Raw genomic sequence first — 22,765 nt, forward strand, 5'->3', positions numbered from 1 at the left:
ATTATCTGTCCTGGGCTACAGACCATCTGCTGGCAGTTTTTTGCAAAGAATTCTTTATTTTCCTTATTTAGGTCCATCCCATCAGCAGCAATCTGTACAATTTTGAAGAGGATAGGACTTTATCATAAAATTTAAAAATGTTTATGTCCTGTTATTTTTTTCTTGATTTTTGGTGTGTTGGTGGCCTTTTTGGGTTTCACCACCCCTTTTTACGCTTTATCCATTCTTTTACATTTATTTTACTTACTGTAATGGCTTTTTAAAAATGCTATGGTTATATGACTTGAGAAGATTTATCCCTAAACTTTTAAAGTTAAAATTACTTTTTGCCGTGATATAGCCCTAGTTGCTGGCACATCATTTAACACAAACAAACAATCAGGCTCCCCACTTAACTGGTTTCAGTCATATCTCTCAGATTCTCTGTTATAGCGGATGGCTGCGTGTCTCCACCAGTCTCGATATGCTCAGGAGCCCTTCAAGGTTCTGTACTTGGTCCCATCCTCTTTATCATGTACATGAAGCCACTTACTACTCTAATTTAATCTCCCTCTACTGTATGTCTGATCAATCCTTTGCTGACAACACTTAGCTATATAACAGCTGTTCTCCTTCTCAGGCACACACTGCTATCCAGAGCATCCAAGACTGTATTTCTGATATTAGACCTTGGATGACTCAACAAGTTAAAACTAAATAACGAAAAAACAAAAGCTTTTATTTTTTCAAAGAGGAGAACCAGAGTTTGCTTTTTCTTACGCGACATGAATTACAAAGTACCTAAAATGCAGCTATACTTTAGAAAGTAGAAGATTGGTTGTAATCACTTTTATTAAAATTGTTTATACTTCCAAGTAAAATGCAAACCTTTTTCAGAAAATCTTTTATCTGGTGTTTGGCATTCTACATTATTATATTTGCAAGGAAAATGGAATTCCTATCTGCCTCGTCATGAACCGGTGAAGTTGTCCCAACAATCGAGTGGACTCACTGTTGCATAACGCGCTCAGCCTACATGCTATTCAAAAACAGAGATGACAGGAAATATTGTAACTGCATGGGCCACCTGCCACACGCTCGCATACACTTTATGAAGATAATGCTTAACGTGTAGCGGCAGGTTAGGCACTGTAAGGAATTAAAGATTGACAGCTCTTTCTTCTGTGGTAGGTGGAGCATGGCCGTTTTTTTAGTTGGTGGGGCGGTTTGTCTGGTTAATTCCGATAACTAAGGAAACCAACGTAACTCTAGCCTCTTAAATAGTTGACCGATTCTTCCCATGTCGGAGTATTAACTTACTAGAGGGACAAGTGGCGTATAGCCACACCAGGCTTAGATATAACAGTGTGCAGAATTCGATAATGTCCCCTAGGAACTTATCAAAAAAAGGGAAGTGCCCACGAAACTGTGTATCAAAATCTGGCAAACCAAAGAGTGGCCACGTGAATGGTTACAGTTGTTGGTGGTGCATATTGAAAAATCCATACTCTTCGGACAATTTTCCTTCTGTTATTTTATAAACATAAAGCTTCTGTAAGTCAAAACAAATTGATACCGCACTTTCCATTCCCCCAATGAGTATATTAGAAGTATATCAAGCACTTAACAAACTCACTCAAAGATACTAAAACCAGAGGACCAGACAGTATCAACAACAAAATTCTAAAACCTTCAGCACCGGCCATTACTCAAACCCTGACCTACCTGTATAACCTCTGTATTGATAAATCTTACCTCCCAACGCACCTTAAACAAGTAATCCCGATACATAAATCAGGTGATCCAATTGACCCTACAAACTATCGTCTAATCTCAAGCCTATCACCTCTCTCAAAACCCTTGGAAAAACACATCTATAAGCACCTACAAGAGCACCTTATAAGGTATGAACTTCACACAAACCAATCCGGCTTTAGGCCTCGTCACTCTTACCACACTGCACTTACGTCTATGGTGAAACAATGGCTAAATAATATTAATGACAATTTATATTTGCTGCTTTAGTTGTTGACTTTGCCAAAGCCTTTGATGTTATAGATCATAATCTGCTTATCAGAAAACTAAAATTATATAAACTAAGTATCGGCAGCGCCAAACTCCTTACCTCCTTTCTCGATAATCGAACTCTGACAGTTGCTGTAAACAATCAACTGTCTGATCCTCTTGATGTTAAATTTGGTGTTCCTCAAGGGTCATTATTAGGACCTCTTCTTTTCTCCTTATACATAAACGATCTTCTTCTCCACATATCCCAATCTTGTAAAATGTTTGCACACGACACCACAATACACGCACACCACCAACAGATTGAGTCACTTGCTTCCCTCCTACAGCTGAGAGCCGAGGAGCTTCAGGCTTGGACTTATTCAAACCACATGTCACTCAACCCCCAGAAAACTGAAGTCATTTTGAGAATTAAAGACTCAGGGGAAACTACGTTTAACTGACTGTACTGGGCCGCGGTGCGCGGTTTTTTTTTTTTCTGCTGTATTATAATTTGTGCGCGTTTGCGCTTTGTTTTTATTTTCTTTGCGGGGGGGGGGGGGTGCAGTACCTGGTTGTTGGTTTGTTTTGTTCGTTTGTTTTTTTTTGTGAGTACTCGCATCGGTATTTTTTTTTCTTGGTTGTATTAGGTATTTGGGTGTTTGGGTATATATATATATTTTTTTTTATTAAACTTCGTATTTGTGTCGTTCTTTTCGTCTTTGTCATGGTCTTCGCTTGGGCACGGGTTCGAGAAGTAAGTCGCATCCTGCCTCCGGCTGAGTGACTGAAACGAAGGAGAGATGTGCGACAGCGAAATATTGGTCTTAATCGAGGAGGTTACCGGGGAGAAGAAGAGGCTTTACCAGAAAAAGAAAAAGATGAAATAAGAAAGAAATGAACGAATTTAAGATCTTCCATAATTTCATTTTGATGTCAAAAACATCAACCAACGGACAGGGGGCCACCAGAAACACCCGTGATGAATGGAGAAAGTGATAAATATTTTGGTAGATGATTTCAGAGAACTGATGAAAGGCACAAACATCGAAGGTTGGTCTTTTTGCTTACCTGTGTAGACTTCTTCTAAGCCTTGAAATCATTCTTAGAATATCAAAATTAGCTGACGCCGCAAGCTGTGCAGTGGTTTTATTTTGTTTGCTGATTTTTTTGGGTGGGTGGGTGGGTACTTCAGTGCATTAATTTTGTTTTGGTGAACTCCATGGTGGCCTTGTCCCCAACCCAGAAACAAAGGAGCTAGGCTATGTGTACTGCTAGCAACGAGGTGGACAAAATAATAATAACAACAATAATAAGTGAGAATTTATATAGCGTAATACCACAGCAAAAAAGCAAGCTAACTGCACTTAACAAGATCCCGAAAGAGAAAGATATAGAATGTAAAAAGTGCTAAGACACACCGCATTCCGGCAGTTTAGGGCGATTATTGTAAATTTAACGGTAGCGACTCCAGAGAAGAAGGGTTAGTGACATCAGGAGAAAACTGAGAACATATGGATAAATCTTGAAAATATTTAGAAATGTTATCATATGAAACTGCAAAAAAGATGTTCGTCACTTTAGTTCATTCATATGGACAAAGAAGCGCAAGAGTTAGTGTAGGATCCGTTTAAGTACTCGGATCATCAAATTGAGGATTTTCTACAAGTATGCAAAGACTACCGTTATGCAGTGCTATGCGCCTACAGAATAAGCCACAGAGGACGAAAAAGACCTTTACTACCAAAACCTTTAAGACCAAATACTCAAAACACTTCACCATGATATTCTCATTGTAATGGAGTGGGGGGCACTTAAACGAGAATGTAGATTATAAATGCTGCTTGGGAAAAGAGAAATGGCAATAGGAAACAATTCGTGGACCTATTTCTAGCAAATTATATGGCAATTGGTAGTATCATCGAAGGCCGCACACAAGCTGACTTTGATATCATTGGGCGGGAGACAGCAATCAAATGATCCAAATATCTATCAACCACGAGAGCCAAAACTAGTGTTGTGTGCGTCAGGATGGGCAACAAAGCCAGGATTCAACGAACGGGAGTCAGTATGGGATTCGTGAGCTCACCCGTCCTCATTGTCGCTGTCATGAAGTGGGTGATACGGAGAGAAGACACCGAGGATTAGTAAGAGGACTCACAGTCCGACTGATGATGATGATGATGTAGTTTTGTAGCGCGCTAGTATCCGCATCACAAAGATGCGCTCAATGCGCGGTGATCCCAGCAGCTACCAAACTGCAGGTCAAATGAAAACTTCAAAAAAGTTTAAACAAGTGAGTCTTAAGATTTTTCTTGAAAGATCCAATACTATCAGACTCCTTGGTCGAGAGGGGAAGCGAGTTCCACAAAAGCGGGGCTACATTGGAGAAGGATCTGAAACCCGCAGTCTTCTTGTTCGCATTCCCTGACTGAACACTCGGTCGTTCAAGTCTGAAGTGTGCTGCTGAACGAAGGTTCCGCTGGGGTTGGTAACAGCGAAGGAGTTCTTGCAGATAGACAGGCGCAAGGTCGTGAAGACAGCCATAGGTTAAGGTTAACAATTTATGCTCAATTCGCTTCTCCACAGGAAGCCAATGTAGGTCACGAAGTACAGGAGTAATATGGTCAGTTGTTTTCTTTCCTGCAACTATCCTCGCAGCCGTATTCTGCACTCGCTGTAGCCTCGAATATTGACTCTTTGTAGACGACACGGCTCTGCTTTCACTCTTCTTTCTCTATATAGGATGGCCAGGCACACAGGCCTACTGCCGAAAACCAACTGTCAACGCTGGCTCTTCGTGCCACACCGTGGACCTCTGTCTATATCAGCTGACGGACTATATACAGTGAGGGTGATGCTAACAGGAAATCTTCTCGGGTGGGCAAAGGCCAGGCCTTTCCCAAGAGGAACAAAGCGTTATCAAGTTCACGCTGAAGGTGAACCACATCTTAATTGTTGATAATTATGTAATATTTGGTTGGAACTGATGATAATGGAAAGAGTTGTGGCTGTTGTAATAGTAATAAAGTTCAATACGATTATTCATTAGCCAAGTAAGCATTTCAGAAATTACCTAGGAGGAATTGCCCAGGAGAGAATTACATAGGAGAAGGAATTAGCGAGGGAAGGAACGACGATATGGAGAGTATCGTCAGCAGTTAGGTGTGTCTGCTTCGTCAGCACCTACTGTTCGGGAGTTTGAAAGTGTGAGGATACGCTTTGACGTCAGCCTGGAGTACTGACCTCGTCAACCCCAGCGGCCCCAGATTAGAAAGTTTCAAGTTTCGAGTGATCGCTTGTATCCGTCTTCGCGTATTCAAGGAAGTTTCAAGGAAGATTATTTAAGGAAGCGTAGATGTGTGTGTGTGTTAGTGTGTACGTCCCTGGACATCACCGACCGTAAGTGAGAATTTTGGGAACTATTTAAGTAACATTTGTCTGTATAGATTGAAAGACGGAGAAGTTGAAAGTCGTCTACGACATTGATGTGCAATTATTTTTTACAGTCATGTATATGTATTGATTTAAGTAAACGTTGTTGCCCTACCGTAAAATAAATACAAGCTTCTGAACAATATAGTAGTGTAAGCCCACGTACAAATCTTAGTGATCTGTTGTCAGAAAGGACACATATGGGATTTCTTAAAAACAAACACACATCATAATCTGCACTTATTATACACTTTTTATGATCATAAAACAAAAATTTTGTTCGTTTTAATTAATTTCAAAACCATCCTCAATTAACTGCAGTTACACCCTGCAATGAAACACAACAGAGTCTTTCATGTTCCGATTGTTTAAGGTTTATTGTCAAGTTCCACATTTGCATTCGAAATTCGAATAATAGCGTATTTTGTTTCCGACGATTTCTCATAAAAATAAAATGCCAAAATGTCTCGAGTGAGGTTGCAGTTTTGTCAACTGCTGTGTTGTAAACTTAGTGGCTGCTGTCAGATGCTCATTAGCACTGAGGTCGTTACTGAGCCGTTTCTGGAAAGCATCGTTAAGCTCTCTTGTAAAATGGACTCTTGTCTTCGTGCTGGTGATTGTCGAATGTACCTCCGTAGTGTACAGGTCTTGGGATTACATTGTCGCTATCCGCTTTCTGTTTATATAACGCAGCTTCCTCAATAATTTCTCGTTTATATAATGCATTGTTTTCATGTTTTCGTTTGTAAAATTTACTTTGCTCATTGCGTCTTCGTTTGTAAAATTTACCTTGTTCATTACGACCTCGTTTGTAAAATGCGTTCTTGTTATCAAATGCCCGTTTGTAGAATGCAGTTTTGTCCTTAAGTGCTCGTTTATAGAACGCACTTCTAGCATTGAGCGATTCACTGAAGAGAGCACTGTTATCACCAGGCGAACGTTTGTAGAACATACTGTTATCATCATGTGGTCGCTTGTAGAACATACTGTTATCATCAGGAGATCGTTTGTAGAAAGCACTGTTGTCATCCGGCGTTCGTTTGTAGAAAGCTCTGTTGTCAGCGAGTGATCGCTTGTACAAAGCACTATTTCCATTGGAGGATCTTTTGTAGAATGCGGCGTTGCCATATTGCATTCGCTTGTGAAATGCCCGTTTTTCACCAACCCTTTTTTTGTAGAAATTATTGTGATCATCACTTGCTCTTTTGTAGAAAGAAATGTCATCAGCGCTTCGTTTATTATTGTGTTCTCTGCTGGCCTCGCTTCTTTGTTTGTAGAATATGCTTCTGGCGGTGGGTTTTGTATTGTACAATGCTATTCTCTTCTGGCGTGACCGCTTTAAAAAAGCGTTATTTTGCTGGACATTTTTATTGATATCAAATAATTTGCATAATTCACAGTCAGTGTTGTATGTCTTCGTGGAATATCCAAGCAAGCCATCATCTTGTTTGTAAAATTTACTTTCCACTGCGAAATTTTGGGATTGGGGTTGACCCGGTAGACCTTTTGAAAATTTTCTATCAGGCTCGAGAGGATTTTGGAATTTGTTGTGAAGGATATTGTTAAAAGCTCGAGCAGAAAAAGCATCTTTCAGTTTTGGTGCTTGTTTAATAAGTGTGTCTTCGTGGAGGTTCTTGCAGTAAAAACTTTTGCTGCCTCCCACACACTGAACAAAGCTGCCATTTTCTTGATTTTCCACTATGCCTGGATGCGTTTTAACTACATCGGCCTTATTGACAACGACACGGAGAGGATCTCGTTTGGATAATGCAGGAGTTCGCAATCCACGTTTCTTTCCAAGGGTGTTTATGTTTCTACCATTTTCCGATTTACGCCTATGGAAATCTTCAAGGACTTTTATTCCTGAAACTCCTATGTTATTAATTAAAGTCTCTGGCGGAATTCTTGCTGAGTCGTTTTCGTCTGTATTGGCATTGTCGATGCTATTTCCATCCATCGTAGAGGAAGCATCTAAATCTGAAAATAGCAAAAATAGCAAAACGACTGTGGGAAGAGTGTTTCATTAATTAATTATAGTACGATATACCTATTCTAAAATATTGCAGTACTCGCTATAATTTGAGGGATTAAGTACATAGTAAAATGACGTAAGTAGAAATCTACCCAAATATACAGAAAAACATATTTAAGAGAAATTTGTATTTTTGCTTTTCTTTGTTTTTGTTTTTTTTTCTGAAGGAGCTGCATCTTACCGAGAAGTCTTAGCATTCCTTGTACCTTTGTTCTGCCTTTCACTTCTGAAAATCATTTTATTTGGAATATTGCTTAATCTTTTCTTCTACACTTATCTGATAATCTATTATCTATCATAAATTACGTAATTTACACGCTTCATGCTTAATATTGAATCTCATTTCGGTTTAGGGATATGTTGATGCCTTGAATTTTACTAGTGGCAGATGACACAGATGTAGTCTTTGCTTATTTAGAAATATGGATACATGCATAATTACAACAGTGTGTTTGTGTATATAATGTTCCTTTAGGTGTATCTGTGTGAAACCAGTACAAAAGGGACGAGACATCAGCATTAACAATAAAGCGTAGGTACAAACCAGCACACGAGTCTTCGTAATCCCAAAGAGCTGTCTGACCGCTTGAATGTTTAATGCATCGACACTGAACCTGTCGAAACATCAAAATCTTTATCAATATCGTCTCCGCCAACACCAAGATCGAGTACACTCTTATCTTAATCGCTGTTCACAACTAATTTAAAAGTCGTAAATTAAATGGCATAATGATATTGTAGCGGGAGCGCTGTTTAGGTCAGCATGCAGGTACTGCTGACAGTGCCTAGTCCCTCCACCCCACACCACCTTCCACACCACGCGTGGTCGCGCGAGCGGCGCGCAGCAACAGCGGGTGACGTAGTAATCAAGCTGCCCTGTACAAAGTGCGGGCGAAAGGCAGCGCCCGCGCCTTTTTCTTTCGGTACGAGAACTGTTGGGTCCTGTTGGGTATGGCAGTAAGAACGTTTTGAGACTGAACTAGCGAGAAGTACCTTAGTACCGCAAGGCGCTCTGGTCCGCTGGAAATAGCGGCTCGCGAAACTCAGTCTCTTTCCTTTTTCCCCTCCCCAGGAAGTCGAGTTAGCGAGAAGTACCTTATAGTACCGCGAGGCGCTGTGGTCCGCTGGAAATAGCGGCTCGCATCACTCAGTCTCTACGGAGTTAGGTGTTAGGTTTTGGCTAGATAGGTAGGTGGTTGTTTTGTTTGGTAGTTGTTTTGTATATCTTGTAAATAAATTTATGTCTTTGAACTGTAAGTACTCGTGTCAGCGTGTCAGCGAGTGCTAGTGCGTAGTACGCATGTCTCCGCCGTGTGAGCGCGTGTGAGGTTTGTGTACTGTCCATGCATGTAGATGTGACAACAGCAGCAGAGGAAAGAACACGCGAGAAGGTCCGGCGGGACTGACGCACCGATTGAAAAGATACTTTGCATGTAGTTAGAAAGTAAAGCAGGGTCTTTTGTTGACTCCAAGGTTGGCTGAAGTTCGGGTGCGAGTGATGGATAGGTTAAAAAAAAACACACAACGCGAGGCAGGTAGAAAGTAGCCGACGCACCCGACCAACGAGAGCCAGAATTTTCATAGAGTGGAAAATTCTCCTTGGGAACTTCCGTCCTCTTCCCTGGAACAGCAAAGAGGATCGGACTGATCTGGCGCTAAGATAGGGTGTTAGCGAGAGGTGTCGGTCAGTCCGGTTACAATATTATCATCAAAGAATTATATAGTTACGGAAATTGCGGTATGGCATTATCATATTAAACAGCATGTTACGTATTCAAATAGCCTTAGTGATCGAAGATAAATTGCATCGGGTATTTGTGCAACTGTCCATGAATATTTTCTTGATACTTTCCTTATTTCACACTGGTATATATAATCCGTTAAATTATCATCTCTTGCTTGGAGACGTGGACGCTTGTACTTTAAAACTTTAAACCATTTCTGTATATCTGTACTGTTTTTATTACATTCTTTTCATTCATGTACATTGAACTATTTCTCGGATTTGGTGACTGGACATGCAGTGATTGTGTTGTAATAAGGTGTGGGCGAATGCTTGTCAAAGAAAGTTATCTATTGCGCGACAGAGCCCACATCCCAACCTTTTACAATAACACATAATCAAAATACCTCTGGAGTCTTGGCATCTTCAACTGCTGCCTGAACAACGGGTTGTCCTGTTGTACAATCGGGAATGTCATGTAAAGGATGACAAGTTCCGTACCTGAAATAATAATTGATTTTACAACGTGATTCGCGTGCGCCTACACACACGTACGTAAATGCAAACGCCAAGTCAAACGTGAGCCCTTGCCTAAAAAAAATGTCAAGTCTAGCGATCAATCTGTTTAACGGGCTAGAACAACTCTTTACAGACGTTTTATACAAGTGAAGCGAATGCCAACATTTTTACAGACTGTGTACACATACGTGACAAACACTAATTAATCCCACACTATTTACACAAGCTACCACCTTTTTGCGAAGGCCTTGTACACACAGAAGCACACACCGACTATTTTACAGACTGTGTGCACTAGCTGCGATGAGAGTAGGCTAATCGATAACTATTTAAAATATATGCTTCAAGCAAATTTTACACCTTGCATAATTGTTTAGTGTATGCACCGGCCTAAGAGTGCAAAAACATTGTACTAAATTGAAAGGTTAGGATCTTATTTTCATAGTTGAGTGGACTTTCGTCCATGTCACAAGCCAGTGTGTTTTCCCGTTACAAAATGGGTGTGTTCTCCAGGGACGAATGCACACTCATCCGTGAATAGAATGCATGCAAGCATATAATATCAATACACCAAGCCGTGTTGAATTTCACGGCAGTCACACAAGGGTCCTGAGAATGAGTAGACATCTTTTTTCTTTAAATACTAGTCGCTTGCCTAATAATATCCTAAAAGTAATGTCAGCATAGTATTTTCATGCTTAACTTTAGTTGTCAAAACAATCTTCAGCCAATGCTGACTGTTGCAATGACTTGATGAAACATCACCAAGAGGGGATACATTTCTTGCTGATAAAAAAAAAAAAAAATCAATTCTGACCTCAGTATTAGAGGTTGTCTTTCTTACAGACAGTCTATGTCTACAAGATGTAGAATTTTGCGATGCCTTTAAACATTATTGAGCAATTAATTGTTATCAATATAATCTCTAAATTTCAGTCTTGTTAAAAGTTTTATTAACCGCTGAATTGGCCTTCGATCTTTTTTCAACATGTAATTAAACCTCTTATATAAAAAGAAAAAGTAGTCTTATAATTTAAAAAAATGCTAAGGAAAGAAATTTCAAAGATAGAAAACGTTCGTGCGGTCTTCCTAATTAAGCATATTTTTTCAAAAAACCCTATGCATCTAGCCTTAGGTCCCATTTTTCTAAGAAAATATTTTATCTTAGTCTCTATCAAAAGTTATTTTACTAATTCAAGTAAATTTTTTTTACTAACATGGTTCATCATCTCTCTCAGACTCTGGGCTTAGGTCCTCTTGCAGTTGGTGAATGCCCAGCCCCTCTGGCTCGCCCTTATATCTTATGATTTCTGTTTCCACGACTCACTGCCCCTTTGTTTGTATTTTTTTTCGACTAATTCTCCTCTATACCCTTTCATCTCTTCTATGCTTCTATCTTCTGTCCTCGTTTTCTAAATACATGTAAACCCCTTCGTTTTCAGCGGGATTTTACTCAGGTTACTCTGGACAAGACTGTCTTTATCTGTGTCTGCTTTCCGCCTTTTGCTTCTCCGACAAGACCTAGATGGATTTCTGACCCTAGGTAGAGTGATCAACTCTCACTTAGGCTGAATGGGGAAGCGTGTGTGCTTATGGGGGTTTTTGGTCTACGATGTGTTCGGATTTTATATCGTCAACTTGTGGATCTTCATTCACCTTCAGTTTCTTTCTGTTGTATTGTCTGTGGTTTTCTGACTTTTTCCATTTTGAGTGGACAGGTAAGGTCTAAGTTTTCGTTGACTAACGATCTCTATATCATGTCACCTCCCTCACGGCCCGTAATTTCTAACACTGATTTGAACAATTATTGTACATGCAGATAGCGCTTTGTAAATACTTGTTTCAATGCTATAATGCTCAAGTCCTGCTCCAACTTCTTTGCTTAGATGTCTTATTGAAACGATGGAACAACAAACATTTACATTGACATTTACAGTCTGTTATCATTGATTGGGTGATCTCCCTTTCGTTTACTGGTTGAAGATACTTTCTTGTAAATCTTATTCTTTATGCTTATCACCACCTGGCTTGATGTCCATACTGCATTCTTATGAGAAACTGGCTTTGCTGCATTGTGTGCTGTTGTGTCACATTGCGGCTCGACTTCTTGATGAGGAAGTGCGTTATACAAGTGCACTCTTACTATGCCAGGGAAGTGTGTTACTTCCCTTGGTCACGTGGTTGGCGAGTGTGCCGGAGAGTGTGACCGTGCCCGCCTAAAGTGAAATCCCCGTGCAACCGCAAAAAAGTAGTGACGTCAGTTCATCTCACGCTCTGGCTGAGTGAACGGGGAGTTAGTAGACGGATGGTCTTGTTGTAAGTGTGGTTACAGAGACCGTGGAATAAGTGAACTAAGTTCCTTGCCTAGCCAAGGTAATAGATTAAACATTTGCTGAAGTTCTAAATATAAAGTAGCGTATTTCTAAATTGTTTATAGAGGTGACTTAATTTTCTAAAAGAAAATATATTTTTCACTTGACGTTATGGCACAGTAGATAATAGTATAAGTTATAAATTCGCTAGACTAATTAGTCACCGAGTTACAGGAACTTCTGAGGGACCAACTGGGAGTGTGGATTCCCAACGAAACCGCCGAGACGGGAGGTTTTGCTGTACGTGTGGTTATAGAGACCTGGAATATATGAACTAAGTTGCTTGCCTAGCCAAGGAACTTCGGAGGGAGTCACTAAAATGAACAAAGTGTGAAAGTGAAGTCCCTTACGACGGCAAGGCGCGAGAGGTCCTGGGCCAGGGGAGGAAGAGCCCTCTAGTTGTGTCTTGTGTCGGGCGTCCTGAAGTGTTGTTCCGCGACCCCAGCGTTCGGAATAGCAGTTTGGAGTGTGTGTTATGGTGTAGCACTGTGTGTACCAGCTACGAGATCCTGATGGAATATGTGCCTTAGTGTGTTTCGGGAGTGTGTAAGTGAACCTGTACGCTCGTCGTGGACTGAGTGGGAGCGTTCCTGACGCAGAGATACGTCGGACCTTTTCATGTTCGTCGAAGTGACACTGGCGAACAGTAACAGTGTTTTCATATTTTCTATAAATTATCTGGGAAACATTTTGTATTTTGGACCGAGTTCCAAAGCGGCGCTCCGTTTCTTGGTGCAGGACTGACCAGTTAGAAATGTACTTTGAATGGTTTTGACGAGTGAGAGGTAGTGGTGATTTTTATATATGTTTGAGTCAGTGGAGGAAAGCTTGTGTATCTTTTCTCTACGTGGTAGTCTTTATTTTTGCTTTCTGTGTGTACGACCTGTTGCCAACTATCCGCCAAGAGAGAGGATAAGTAACAGCGGACTGTCTATCTAATCCTCTTCGTGCATCAGGTTGCCCATAAGGCCTCAACCAGAGTTGTCGATCGGCTGAAACCCGCTTTCCTTTCATCTCCTTCTCCAAGTTTCTTTTGGATGGCCTCGTTTTCTTCGGCCGTCTGGAGTCCATCGTAGGGCGACTCTGGAGAGGTTTGCTATCTGATGGCGGAGCACATGTCCAATCCATCGCCAACGCATTCGTTGAACCTGCGTGGTGATGGACTCGGTTTCAGTTCTTCAGTGGAGTTCTTCGTTGCTGATGGTATTTGGCCAGAAGATGTTAAGTAGGCGCGTGAGGCATCTGTTTTGGAAGACTTCAAGCTTGTTACAGATGGTTTTGGTCATCTTCCATGATTCTGATCCGTAAAGGAGGGTGCTGATCACATTTGACTTGAAGATTCTCAACTTGATCTTCTGGCTGATATTTTTTGCCTTCCAAGTGCTCCTGAGTGAGGCAAAGGCCTAGCTGACTTTCGCCAGTCGGGCTCGAATCTCCACCTCCACATCCCCAGTGACCTTGGCATTTTTACTCTTGTGATATTGATGTGCACGACAATTTTAGCTCTTCTGACCCATATAGACTAGAAAAATTTTATGATAATCATGTCACAAGGAGAGTTAGCTTTGAAAAAAATGTTTTTCGGGATTGTTTACATTTTCAGAATGAACGTTTGTCTTGAAATTTTTAATATTATTTACAGCTATATTCAATCCTGAGCTTTTTTAAGAGCCACTGACGAATAAAACTCACCAGATTTGTTTGTCAATCTGGAGACTGGCATGACCAGGATACACAGCGCACTCAGAGTTTGGACATAGGCAATGACGCTTCACTTCAGTCACAATATTTCCCGATGCTATCATGGTAGAACATATGGACTTTTCTGTCTTGCATCCTGGCAGCTGCAATAACAGGGAAACAAGTAATAAACTAATAGCTTTAACAACACTGTCACCACACTGAGTATGTGTTTCTGTATTTAGATTGAAAAGTTTCTCTGAAATGAATTCCAAATAACAAAACCATGATATATAATGGAATAAAAATAAGTGTGTTTACACCGATCTGTACATTTGAAGCTTTACATTTACAAATATGTTTTTGCATTAAGCAGCCTCTTCTTGTAAAGTATAATAAATAGATTGCGATTAGTTCCCATCTCAACATGTTTTACACACGTCTTTCTATTTTTCTCGCCCTTAAAGTACCTACAGCAATTCAATTTATTTGGTTTTGTAAGTGCTTTTGATGCACACTGAACTGGTTGCCATTCATTCATCAGACATTTTTCTTGTTTAAATTCTAAATTGTCTCGTTTGTTTGTGGATCAAAGAAAATTAGCACAGGAGGCTTTAATATCATCGTCTGGCTTTCTTTTCCATCATCGTCTTGATTTCTTTTTCATGTTCTTCCTCGTGTCTATGTGAAATGAACATTTCTTCAATTAATCTTGATGTGATTGTTTTTCAGTCGAATGTCTCTTTGTCTCTCTCTGTGGTGAGTGTCTGTGTGGATGTGTGGATGTGTTTGTTTTAAATGCGACTAGCCGTGAAGGCGCTCCAGTGGGGCCTATTCTGCGCCCCTTTCAGCAGGTCACCCATCTGGCTGTCAGTCCCCTCCTTAACGTTTGGCATCCACCCTTTCTTCTCTTTATCCTGTCAATGTCTTCCTTCCACACATCCTGGAAGACTATCTTGACTGTAATGCTGTTATTAGAATGCGTGCCACGCAACTACCATCCTTAAAGAGCATCGCACCCACGTACTTGAAAGTCCGTACCTCCACAGAGTGCACGTCACTCAAACAGACCTCTGCTTTTCCTTGTCTAACAGTGTTTACTATTACTTCGCCCTTGTCCGAGCTGGTTTCCACTCCATCTGCGCTCGAGCTGCGGAGAGCCTGCAAGTCACTATTGCTGCCTGCCATCAGATTGATGTCTTCAGTAAAGCGAATGTTACTTAGAGGTCTTTCCCCGATGGACACGGAGGTGAGATACTCATGTAGCGTATCTCAAATGATTCGCTCAAGATGTTGACCAGCACAAGGGATAGTGATAGCATTTGTGGACTCCCTCTGTAGTAGGAAATCGCTCTCCCGCTTTGCCATTCAGCAGCACAGCGCTCCCAAAGCTACCATATAGCTATTGACCTGTACGACTATGTTGAAGCTCCACATCACTTGCCATTTGTTTGGTTAAGAAGGGACTTTATGATTTTAATCTGTAAACGTGTATTCATTGGCATTTTTATTTTCCCGAGAGCTGTAAGTCAGCATGCGTTGTTCAGACACAAAGGTGATACTGAGCCTTTCCCTTAAAAAAAGCTGGGGTCTCCTATTGATGAGCCTAACCGTAAGAATCTAAAAATATATGGATTATGTGGGTGAATGTATTCAAATGTTATTAATAGATAACAATTATATAAATGGTATACACATTTGTCATTACAAAAATTGCTTTTTAATATCTTGTTCTTGTATAGGTAACGAAGTTATAACTTTACTCCTCTCTAATAGTATCAATGATTTTGTCCTGCTTTATTGCTTACTCACAAAAGCAACTATTGTATAAAGACATTAAAAAGACAATGTGTAACACCTGTACAATGATTTTTTGGGGGGGGTTAATTTCTGTATCATCAAAAGTCTCACCTTTTCCGGGCTTGTCGTCGGATTAAAAAGGGCAGCACGCAATGAACCTGAAGCAAAAGACCCAGAAGGGAACACGGAAACAAAAAGGAAGAAAGTAACAGTTGCATACATTTTGCTGTTCGTACATACACACTTCAAAAACAGTGGTCGGTACCACGAAGCGGCTTGTGCAACTGTCACTATGTGTTGTGTTCGTCTCTTGTGACGCTGTATTAACGAGATAGGCGTTTTTGTGTCTCTTATAGACTTGGTGCTTCATAACCACGCCTCATAGCCATTGTTGAAACGCCCACCGGGAAATAGTGCCGCGCGAAGCTGCGCAAATTGACAGCTTAAACAAGAGCTCTAAGAGACTGCGGAGGTATTCACTGCCTCAGTATCGATAATAAAAAATGCAAAATTTGTAAAGCACATACTCACACTCCTACGAACAAGAATGAAATACGGACAACATACAAGGGAGAGGAAAACAGACAACATATGAACTACAAAAGAATAAACGATAGTACTAACGAAGAATCAAATCAAATACAGAAAAGGCAAACAGGAACGAAATGACAAGAACAAGAACTGAAAATAAAAAATGATATTGAAAAAGGAAGACGAGCAGGGAAGGGTGTGAAAAAATACTAGCATGGTGGGAAAGGGTATAAAGAGTAATGTTTATGGAAGAGGTGCGTTTTCAGTGCACCTTTAAGGGATTCAATAGTGGGTGGGTGGCGGATATGGAAATGGAAAGAGTTTCATTGTTTCGCTGCACAATAACTAAAACTCCTGTGGCAATATGTTGTTCTGGTGACAGGAAGAGTAAGAAGACAATCATCAGACGAGGAGCGGAGTTGTCTAGATGGGATGTAAGGGAAGAGCAGTTCAGAGAAATAATCAGGGCAGGTGCCAGCAAAGAAATCAAAACACAGCATGGACAGTTTGTACTGGATGCCAGAACGGATGGTAAACCAGTGTAGAAAAGGAGAAGGGTGGCGTGGTCCGTTTCCTAGCTCTAAGTACCAGATGTGCAGCAGACTTCTGTACTTTCTGGAGTTTGTGAAGAAAGTATTCAGGACAGTCAACAAGCAAGGAGTTGCAGTAATCAGGTCTGGATAAAACAAACACACAGACAAGTTGTTGGTAGCGCGCATAGACAGAATGTGACGGATGGCGCTGATCTTGCGTAGCTCATAATAGACAGACTGACAGACAGCTGTACCTTGTCTATCATAATAGGCAGACTGACAGACAGCTGTGACTTATCTATCAGGATAGACTGACAGACAGCTGTAACTTGTTTAGCAAACGTTATGTCTGCAGTGACAATGAATCCCAGGTTCCTAACGGAGGACGCTAAGATGTTGGTTTCACCCACCTCATGTGACTTGATCTACAAGCGAGGAAGGTTTGATTTCTTCTTCTTGAACATACAAGGGCTTCCGTTTTTTCATAGCTGAGTTTAAGTAAGTTTGTTTGTTACCATGCAGTATTTGACTTCATTAATAAAGACTTCTATGGTGCTGGTAGCAGAGTGAGACAGCCGATGGAGTGGAACAGCTGTGTATCATCAGCATATGATTGATGAGAAGCGTTGTGAGACTGAATGCAAGATGAAGGTGGCCTTATATACAGAATAAACAGAACAGGGCCGAGTACTGAGCCTTGGGCAACACCACAGGAAAGTGGAGCAGGAAGAGAAGTTTGACCATCAACAAACACTGCGTCCTATCAGTGAGATAGGAGTTGAACCACGATAGTATAGGTCCTTAAATCCCGTAGAGGTTGTGTAGTCTATGAAGGAGCAGAGAGTGGTCCATAGTGTTGAATGCAGTAAACAGGTCCCTTGTTGAAAGCATTTAACATCGCCGTCTGGTATGATCACCTCCTCGTCAAAGACAAGGCAGGCTGGGCAGTCATCCACTAGGCAAACAAAATTATTGGTACATCACTGCTGCCGTACATCACTGCTGCCACTTTGTTACTTGAACCTTCATGCAGTCAGAAGGATTGCATATAATGTCAGTTCAGACCAATCCAATCCAATCCAGTCCAATCCAAATCCAAATCCAATCCAAATCCAAATCAAATCAGACTTTATTGTCTGTCGAGGAGACCCAAGACAGAAATTTTTCTTTTTCTCACAAGGGCAGGCATACATACTCATACAGACATTTAACACACACAGTTAGGAGTAAAGATACATTATCATGGTAGTTGGATCTCCGTCAAATGGTCAATGAAATTTCAATACCTTATATTTCTTTATATATATATTTTAAAAAATGCGTTGGCATTGCAGACTGCAACGAAATCTGCCTGAACTGCATTTTCGTCATCCTCCTAGTACGCCGGTCTTCACAACAAAAGGTTTAATGGGTTGGGCATTGTGAATAACTTGGCAGGGCGAGTCTTCGTACAACCCTTGGATGATGTTTATGAGCTTATGTGGAATGACGTAGTGCAGGGATGCCCAACCTACGGCCCGCGGGCCCCCGTGGGCCATATCCGGCCCGCGACGCGATGTCATCCGGCCCGCGAAACTTCTGCACACAGTGCAGGAAATCGGCATGTTTGTAATTAAAAAAAAACTAAAAAATAAATAAATAAATAAATAAATAAAAATAAATAACGAAAAAAAGGGAAGAAGAAGTATTTATCCATACGTAGGGGCGTCTCTCAATCTTTTTATTTTTCGATGGACAAACATTTCGATTCAGTTCTCCGACTTGGTGTCTCTACGATGCAGCCAGACATTCAGAAGTTGGTTTCGGGAAAACAACTTCAAATATCCCACTATTTACCATATAATTAATTGTAAGTGCAACTTGTTAAAAATGGTATCTGCTCTATTTTTTTTTTCTTTTTTTTTTTGTATTTTTGCGGTGAAGCGGCCCGTGACACGCATGTCGGAAATGTGTATGGCCCGCAGGCCGAAAAAGGTTGGGCATCACTGCCGTAGTGGATCATCAGTCTCCAGATGACTTCCCTGTCTACACTGTCAAATGCCTTCTCAAAGTCCACAAAAGTTATATAGAGGGAGAACTGCCACTCGATAGACAGCTCAATGATGATATGGTGGGTGGCAATGTGATCAGTGCATGATCTATCCTGGCGAAACCCTGCTTGTTCTGGTCTCAGTCTCTTGTCTGTGTCACTAATGTATGATGATGATGATGATGTAGTTTTGTAGCGCGCTAGTATCCACATCACAAAGATGCGCTCAATGCTTAGTGATCCCAGCAGCCACCAAACTGCAGGTCAAATGATAACTTCAAATAAGTTTAAACAAGCGAGTCTTAAGATTTTTCTTGAAAGCTGCAAGACTAGCAGACTCCTTGGTCGAGAGGGGAAGCGAGTTCCACAAAAGCGGGGCTACATTGGAGAAGGATCTGAAACCCGCAGTCTTCTTGTTCGCATTCCCTGACTAACTCGGTCGTTCAAGTCTGAAGTGTGCTGCTGAACGAAGGTTCCGCTGAGGTTGGTAACGGCGAATGAGTTCTTGTAGATAGACAGGCGCAAGGTCGCGAAGACAGCCATATGTTAATGTTAACAATTTATGCTCAATTCTCTTCTCCACAGGAAGGCAATGTAGGTCACGTAGTAAAGGAGTAATGTAGTCAGTTGTTTTCTTTCATGCAACTATCCTCGCAATAATGTAATGAATTATTATTTTTATTTCAGGATTGTTTTGCTCGTTTTCGAAAATTATTTGATTTTTTTTTTCAGTGAGACATATTGTAACGATTCGCGATTCAAAGCGAATATTGTTTCTTGTTTCTATATGTTTGTTGACTTAGGCCATAGGTCTGAGCTGTAATCCCAGGGGAGAGCAGTCATGCGACTGATGACGAAATCTGCATGTGAATTGTTTTACGTCATTCATTGCCATGGATTTTGACGTAAGACAAAGTTGGCTGGTTGGGATGCAAGCGTATCCTAGCAACTACCATAGACATGCTTAATGAAATATTCCACAACTCCCAACATTGTATCTGAATATTATATCAAAGAGAAAAGAAAACATTTTTAATAAGCACCAGAAGACAGTACTTTCCATGCTGTAAAACAAATGCCCTAGCAGTCCTGAAAGACCTCAATACAACGTGTTTAACAACGATAAGGACTTAAAAAAAGAAACAAAACTATCGCATAATCCTCGACATAAAACTGTTAGACTTCATGCTGTTACGAGAACAAGCATGAACATTTTTACAGAAGGCTGACAACAATTCTCAAAACAGAACTTCAAATGCAGTGTCATCACCGAAGCGTGTCGTCGAGAATGGGCTTGCTTGCAACCTCCGGATCAACTGTAAAACTTCTATTTGAAATAGGAATCATTGAGCACAGAAGCAGAACAAAGAGCGGCAACCAGTCTACCTAAAAGGTCTTTTAAAAATCTACACTTGTCTGTATTTTTGACAAAAGTCTGCCCAGATTGGATGAAAGACAAGTAGACGCACGAATGAATGGACACACAGGCAGAAAGCCAGCAATCATTTCTAGTGGATCATCTTTTGTTAGCTTTGTTTGGTGTTTGATTCTTCCCCGCAGAGTATTGTTTTCATTATCTGCAGGCCAGGGTTTACTTTAATTCATCTGTTTGGTGCTATCGAACTGATCGATTCGGACTAGTTGTCGTTGGCAGGGTGCTGAAGAAAGAACCGGAATCTGCCGAGGTGCACGCATGGATACAGCTTCCTGCACAAATAATTACAGCTGCGAATATAAAACATGTTAATGTAAAACTGGAACGGGATTACCATTTCTTATTCAAGGTCGTGATAATGAGCTTTGCTTATCATAGCAACGCAAGTTTCTCCGGATATTTATTCTTTTATTTGATTATTTCCACTACAATTATAATCTTTAAACACTTTTAGAAGCATCATCAGCTCTGAAACTAAAAGGATATGCTACATGGGAACAGTCAAGCAAAGACTGCCTTGTGATGAGGAGAGTAATGTAGCTAAAGCTAGTTTTTCATGCCGCATCAGTCGCTTTTCCACGTGTTACTATATACTGTGGGATTAGTTTTATTGAACTCGGTGGTGCATGGCCGTATATACTGCACTACTGTTGGATAATTTACTGTGTTATGGTCGGTAATAATATGATTTGAATGTGAAAATGTGAAATAACAGCCGGTCACGGCTATAGCTTCTATCCGTCTTGTGGTAGGGATTCGACTTCATGCCTCAGTAATCTTCATATATTTTGCTTTCCCTGCCGGTCACTGAAGCGATTGCTCTCTCAATTTTACAGCCTTCCATCATAAATACTTCTCGTAAATCTAAGAATAGCAACAAATAACAAGAAGACATAGCCCAGCCCTAAACTGACATAAACACGGACTACACAGATAGAAGAAAGGCCCCACCCTCCAGCACTGGAGTCTAATACTGAAAAATGTTTCTAACGCCATTTAAATACAGTGTCGGAGAACTGTTTATTTCTCTTCCTCTTAAGAATAAATGTATTTAATGCTAATCAAGTCTATGCGTGTCACGACCTGACGTCGGACTTGCGCATTCTTTTACGAAAAACTACGAGATCACTTCAGGTTGGGACGTTTCTTTTACTAATACACATAAAAACATAAACAAGCATACACAGGAGAACAGCAGTTTCCACAATTGTTAACTTAAATCCACTGGTAGCTACGACAACTTGTCAATAACAAGGCACTGGTGAAGATACGTCTTAAAGAGCACCTTTCAAATCGCACGAAAGGTCCACGTGCACAAATATTCAGCAACACACAAATCAAGGAGTAAGGGTGCACATGCTGAAGACAGGCCTTCTCTAGCTGTTTGGGATGGTGGGGGGTTCCTCTACTCGGGCCACCATCATTCCAGTTGCAGGTGTCGTCGTCGTCGTCGCACCTACTCCGGCTGTCCAACATCTAGCCGTCTCGAGCGGCGCCTCACTCCCAGCACACAGCAGTAGAGTTCACTTCTCCGCAGACAATCGCAGAGCTTCTTGGAGACTGCAGCGAGACTCTCTGGTCCCACTCGTTTCTTGAGTCTCACGAAGACACCTTGTTCCCGCTAGCAACTTCCAACACAGCTTCTTCACGTTTACACACCGTCTGTGTTAATCCAAAGATCGCCCCCCTTAGGCTTTCAACTCTCGTCTATATATACTCCTGTCACACCCCACTCGGGGTGAGCACTTCATGCCTCACTCTCGAGGTCCACAACTCACGTGGTGCCCAAAATACACGTGGTGTCCGGAGACCCACGATTTCCAACTATAACAGGACAATCACGCCCTCAACCTTCCATCCGTCCTCTCTTACACTGTTGACAATTACATGGCAGAGGGGCGACACACAGGGCGGGCTACTCCACCCTGCTCCCCTCCACCTCCTTCTACCATATTCAGGTGAAGAAACACTGGAGGCACGGACTAGTCCGTGACAATGCGCTTGACTTAAACGAAGATTTTCCAAATGTAAGGGAACAGCTCAGTCTGGCACAGCAATATTTCCTCCAGTAGACCCATGTATAAGGTTGTGGAAGAAAAGGCAGAGAGTTAGAACGCGTGAATTCCGCAGAAAAGTAGGGTCTCACTCTCCAACAACTAGAAGTTAGGTCTCCTGTACGAAGAGTGTCCCGAGACGAGATCTGAACCCTGAGCCGCCCACTTCAATGGTGACAAGCGAGCGTTTTAACCTCTGCGCTACAGGATGCCCTATGTTAACATTGTCTTCACCCCTTGCATCGGTGATATCATTGGTATAGCATAGAAATTATTTATTATTTTATTCTTCAGTCTTTTACTTTAGAAATTCTTAAATGTTTACAACTTGTAATTTCACACTTAATTATATTTAGTATGCTTGTTAATTAGGTTAGGGCTAGACAATAAGTACATCCAGAAGCACCGCTCCCAGAACCAAAAGTGGACCTAGGGTCAAGGGGTCAAGGGGTGCGAGTCATCTTCCTCAGTACATGGTATATTTCAGCCGTGAAGGCGTACGCACACATTAATTGCTGCCAAAGCTGGACCTCGATACCACGGGATCGCTCAGTTGAACAGGCGTGGAGCGGGTGTTTTTTTTTCTGTAGATGCGACAATCTCATCGAGGCTACCCGCTCAGTATCTTTTCTATTTTGT

At 41.2% G+C, this 22,765-nt stretch overlaps 1 protein-coding gene across 1 annotated transcript; it reads right to left on the minus strand.

Moving 5' to 3' along the window:
- Window positions 1-5,743: 5,743 nt before the first annotated feature.
- LOC112555863 lies at window positions 5,744-15,936 on the minus strand. Its single transcript, XM_025224411.1, has 5 exons — window positions 15,656-15,936; window positions 13,757-13,908; window positions 9,581-9,674; window positions 7,995-8,064; window positions 5,744-7,395 (listed from the first exon to the last, which is right to left on the minus strand). Exons 1-5 carry the CDS (start codon window positions 15,764-15,766, stop codon window positions 5,993-5,995), a joined length of 1,830 nt encoding a protein of 609 aa, XP_025080196.1. The 5' UTR covers window positions 15,767-15,936; the 3' UTR covers window positions 5,744-5,992.
- Window positions 15,937-22,765: the final 6,829 nt, after the last annotated feature.

Source organism: Pomacea canaliculata, linkage group LG14 (assembly GCF_003073045.1).
Source record: "Pomacea canaliculata isolate SZHN2017 linkage group LG14, ASM307304v1, whole genome shotgun sequence".
NCBI lineage: Eukaryota > Metazoa > Mollusca > Gastropoda > Architaenioglossa > Ampullariidae > Pomacea > Pomacea canaliculata.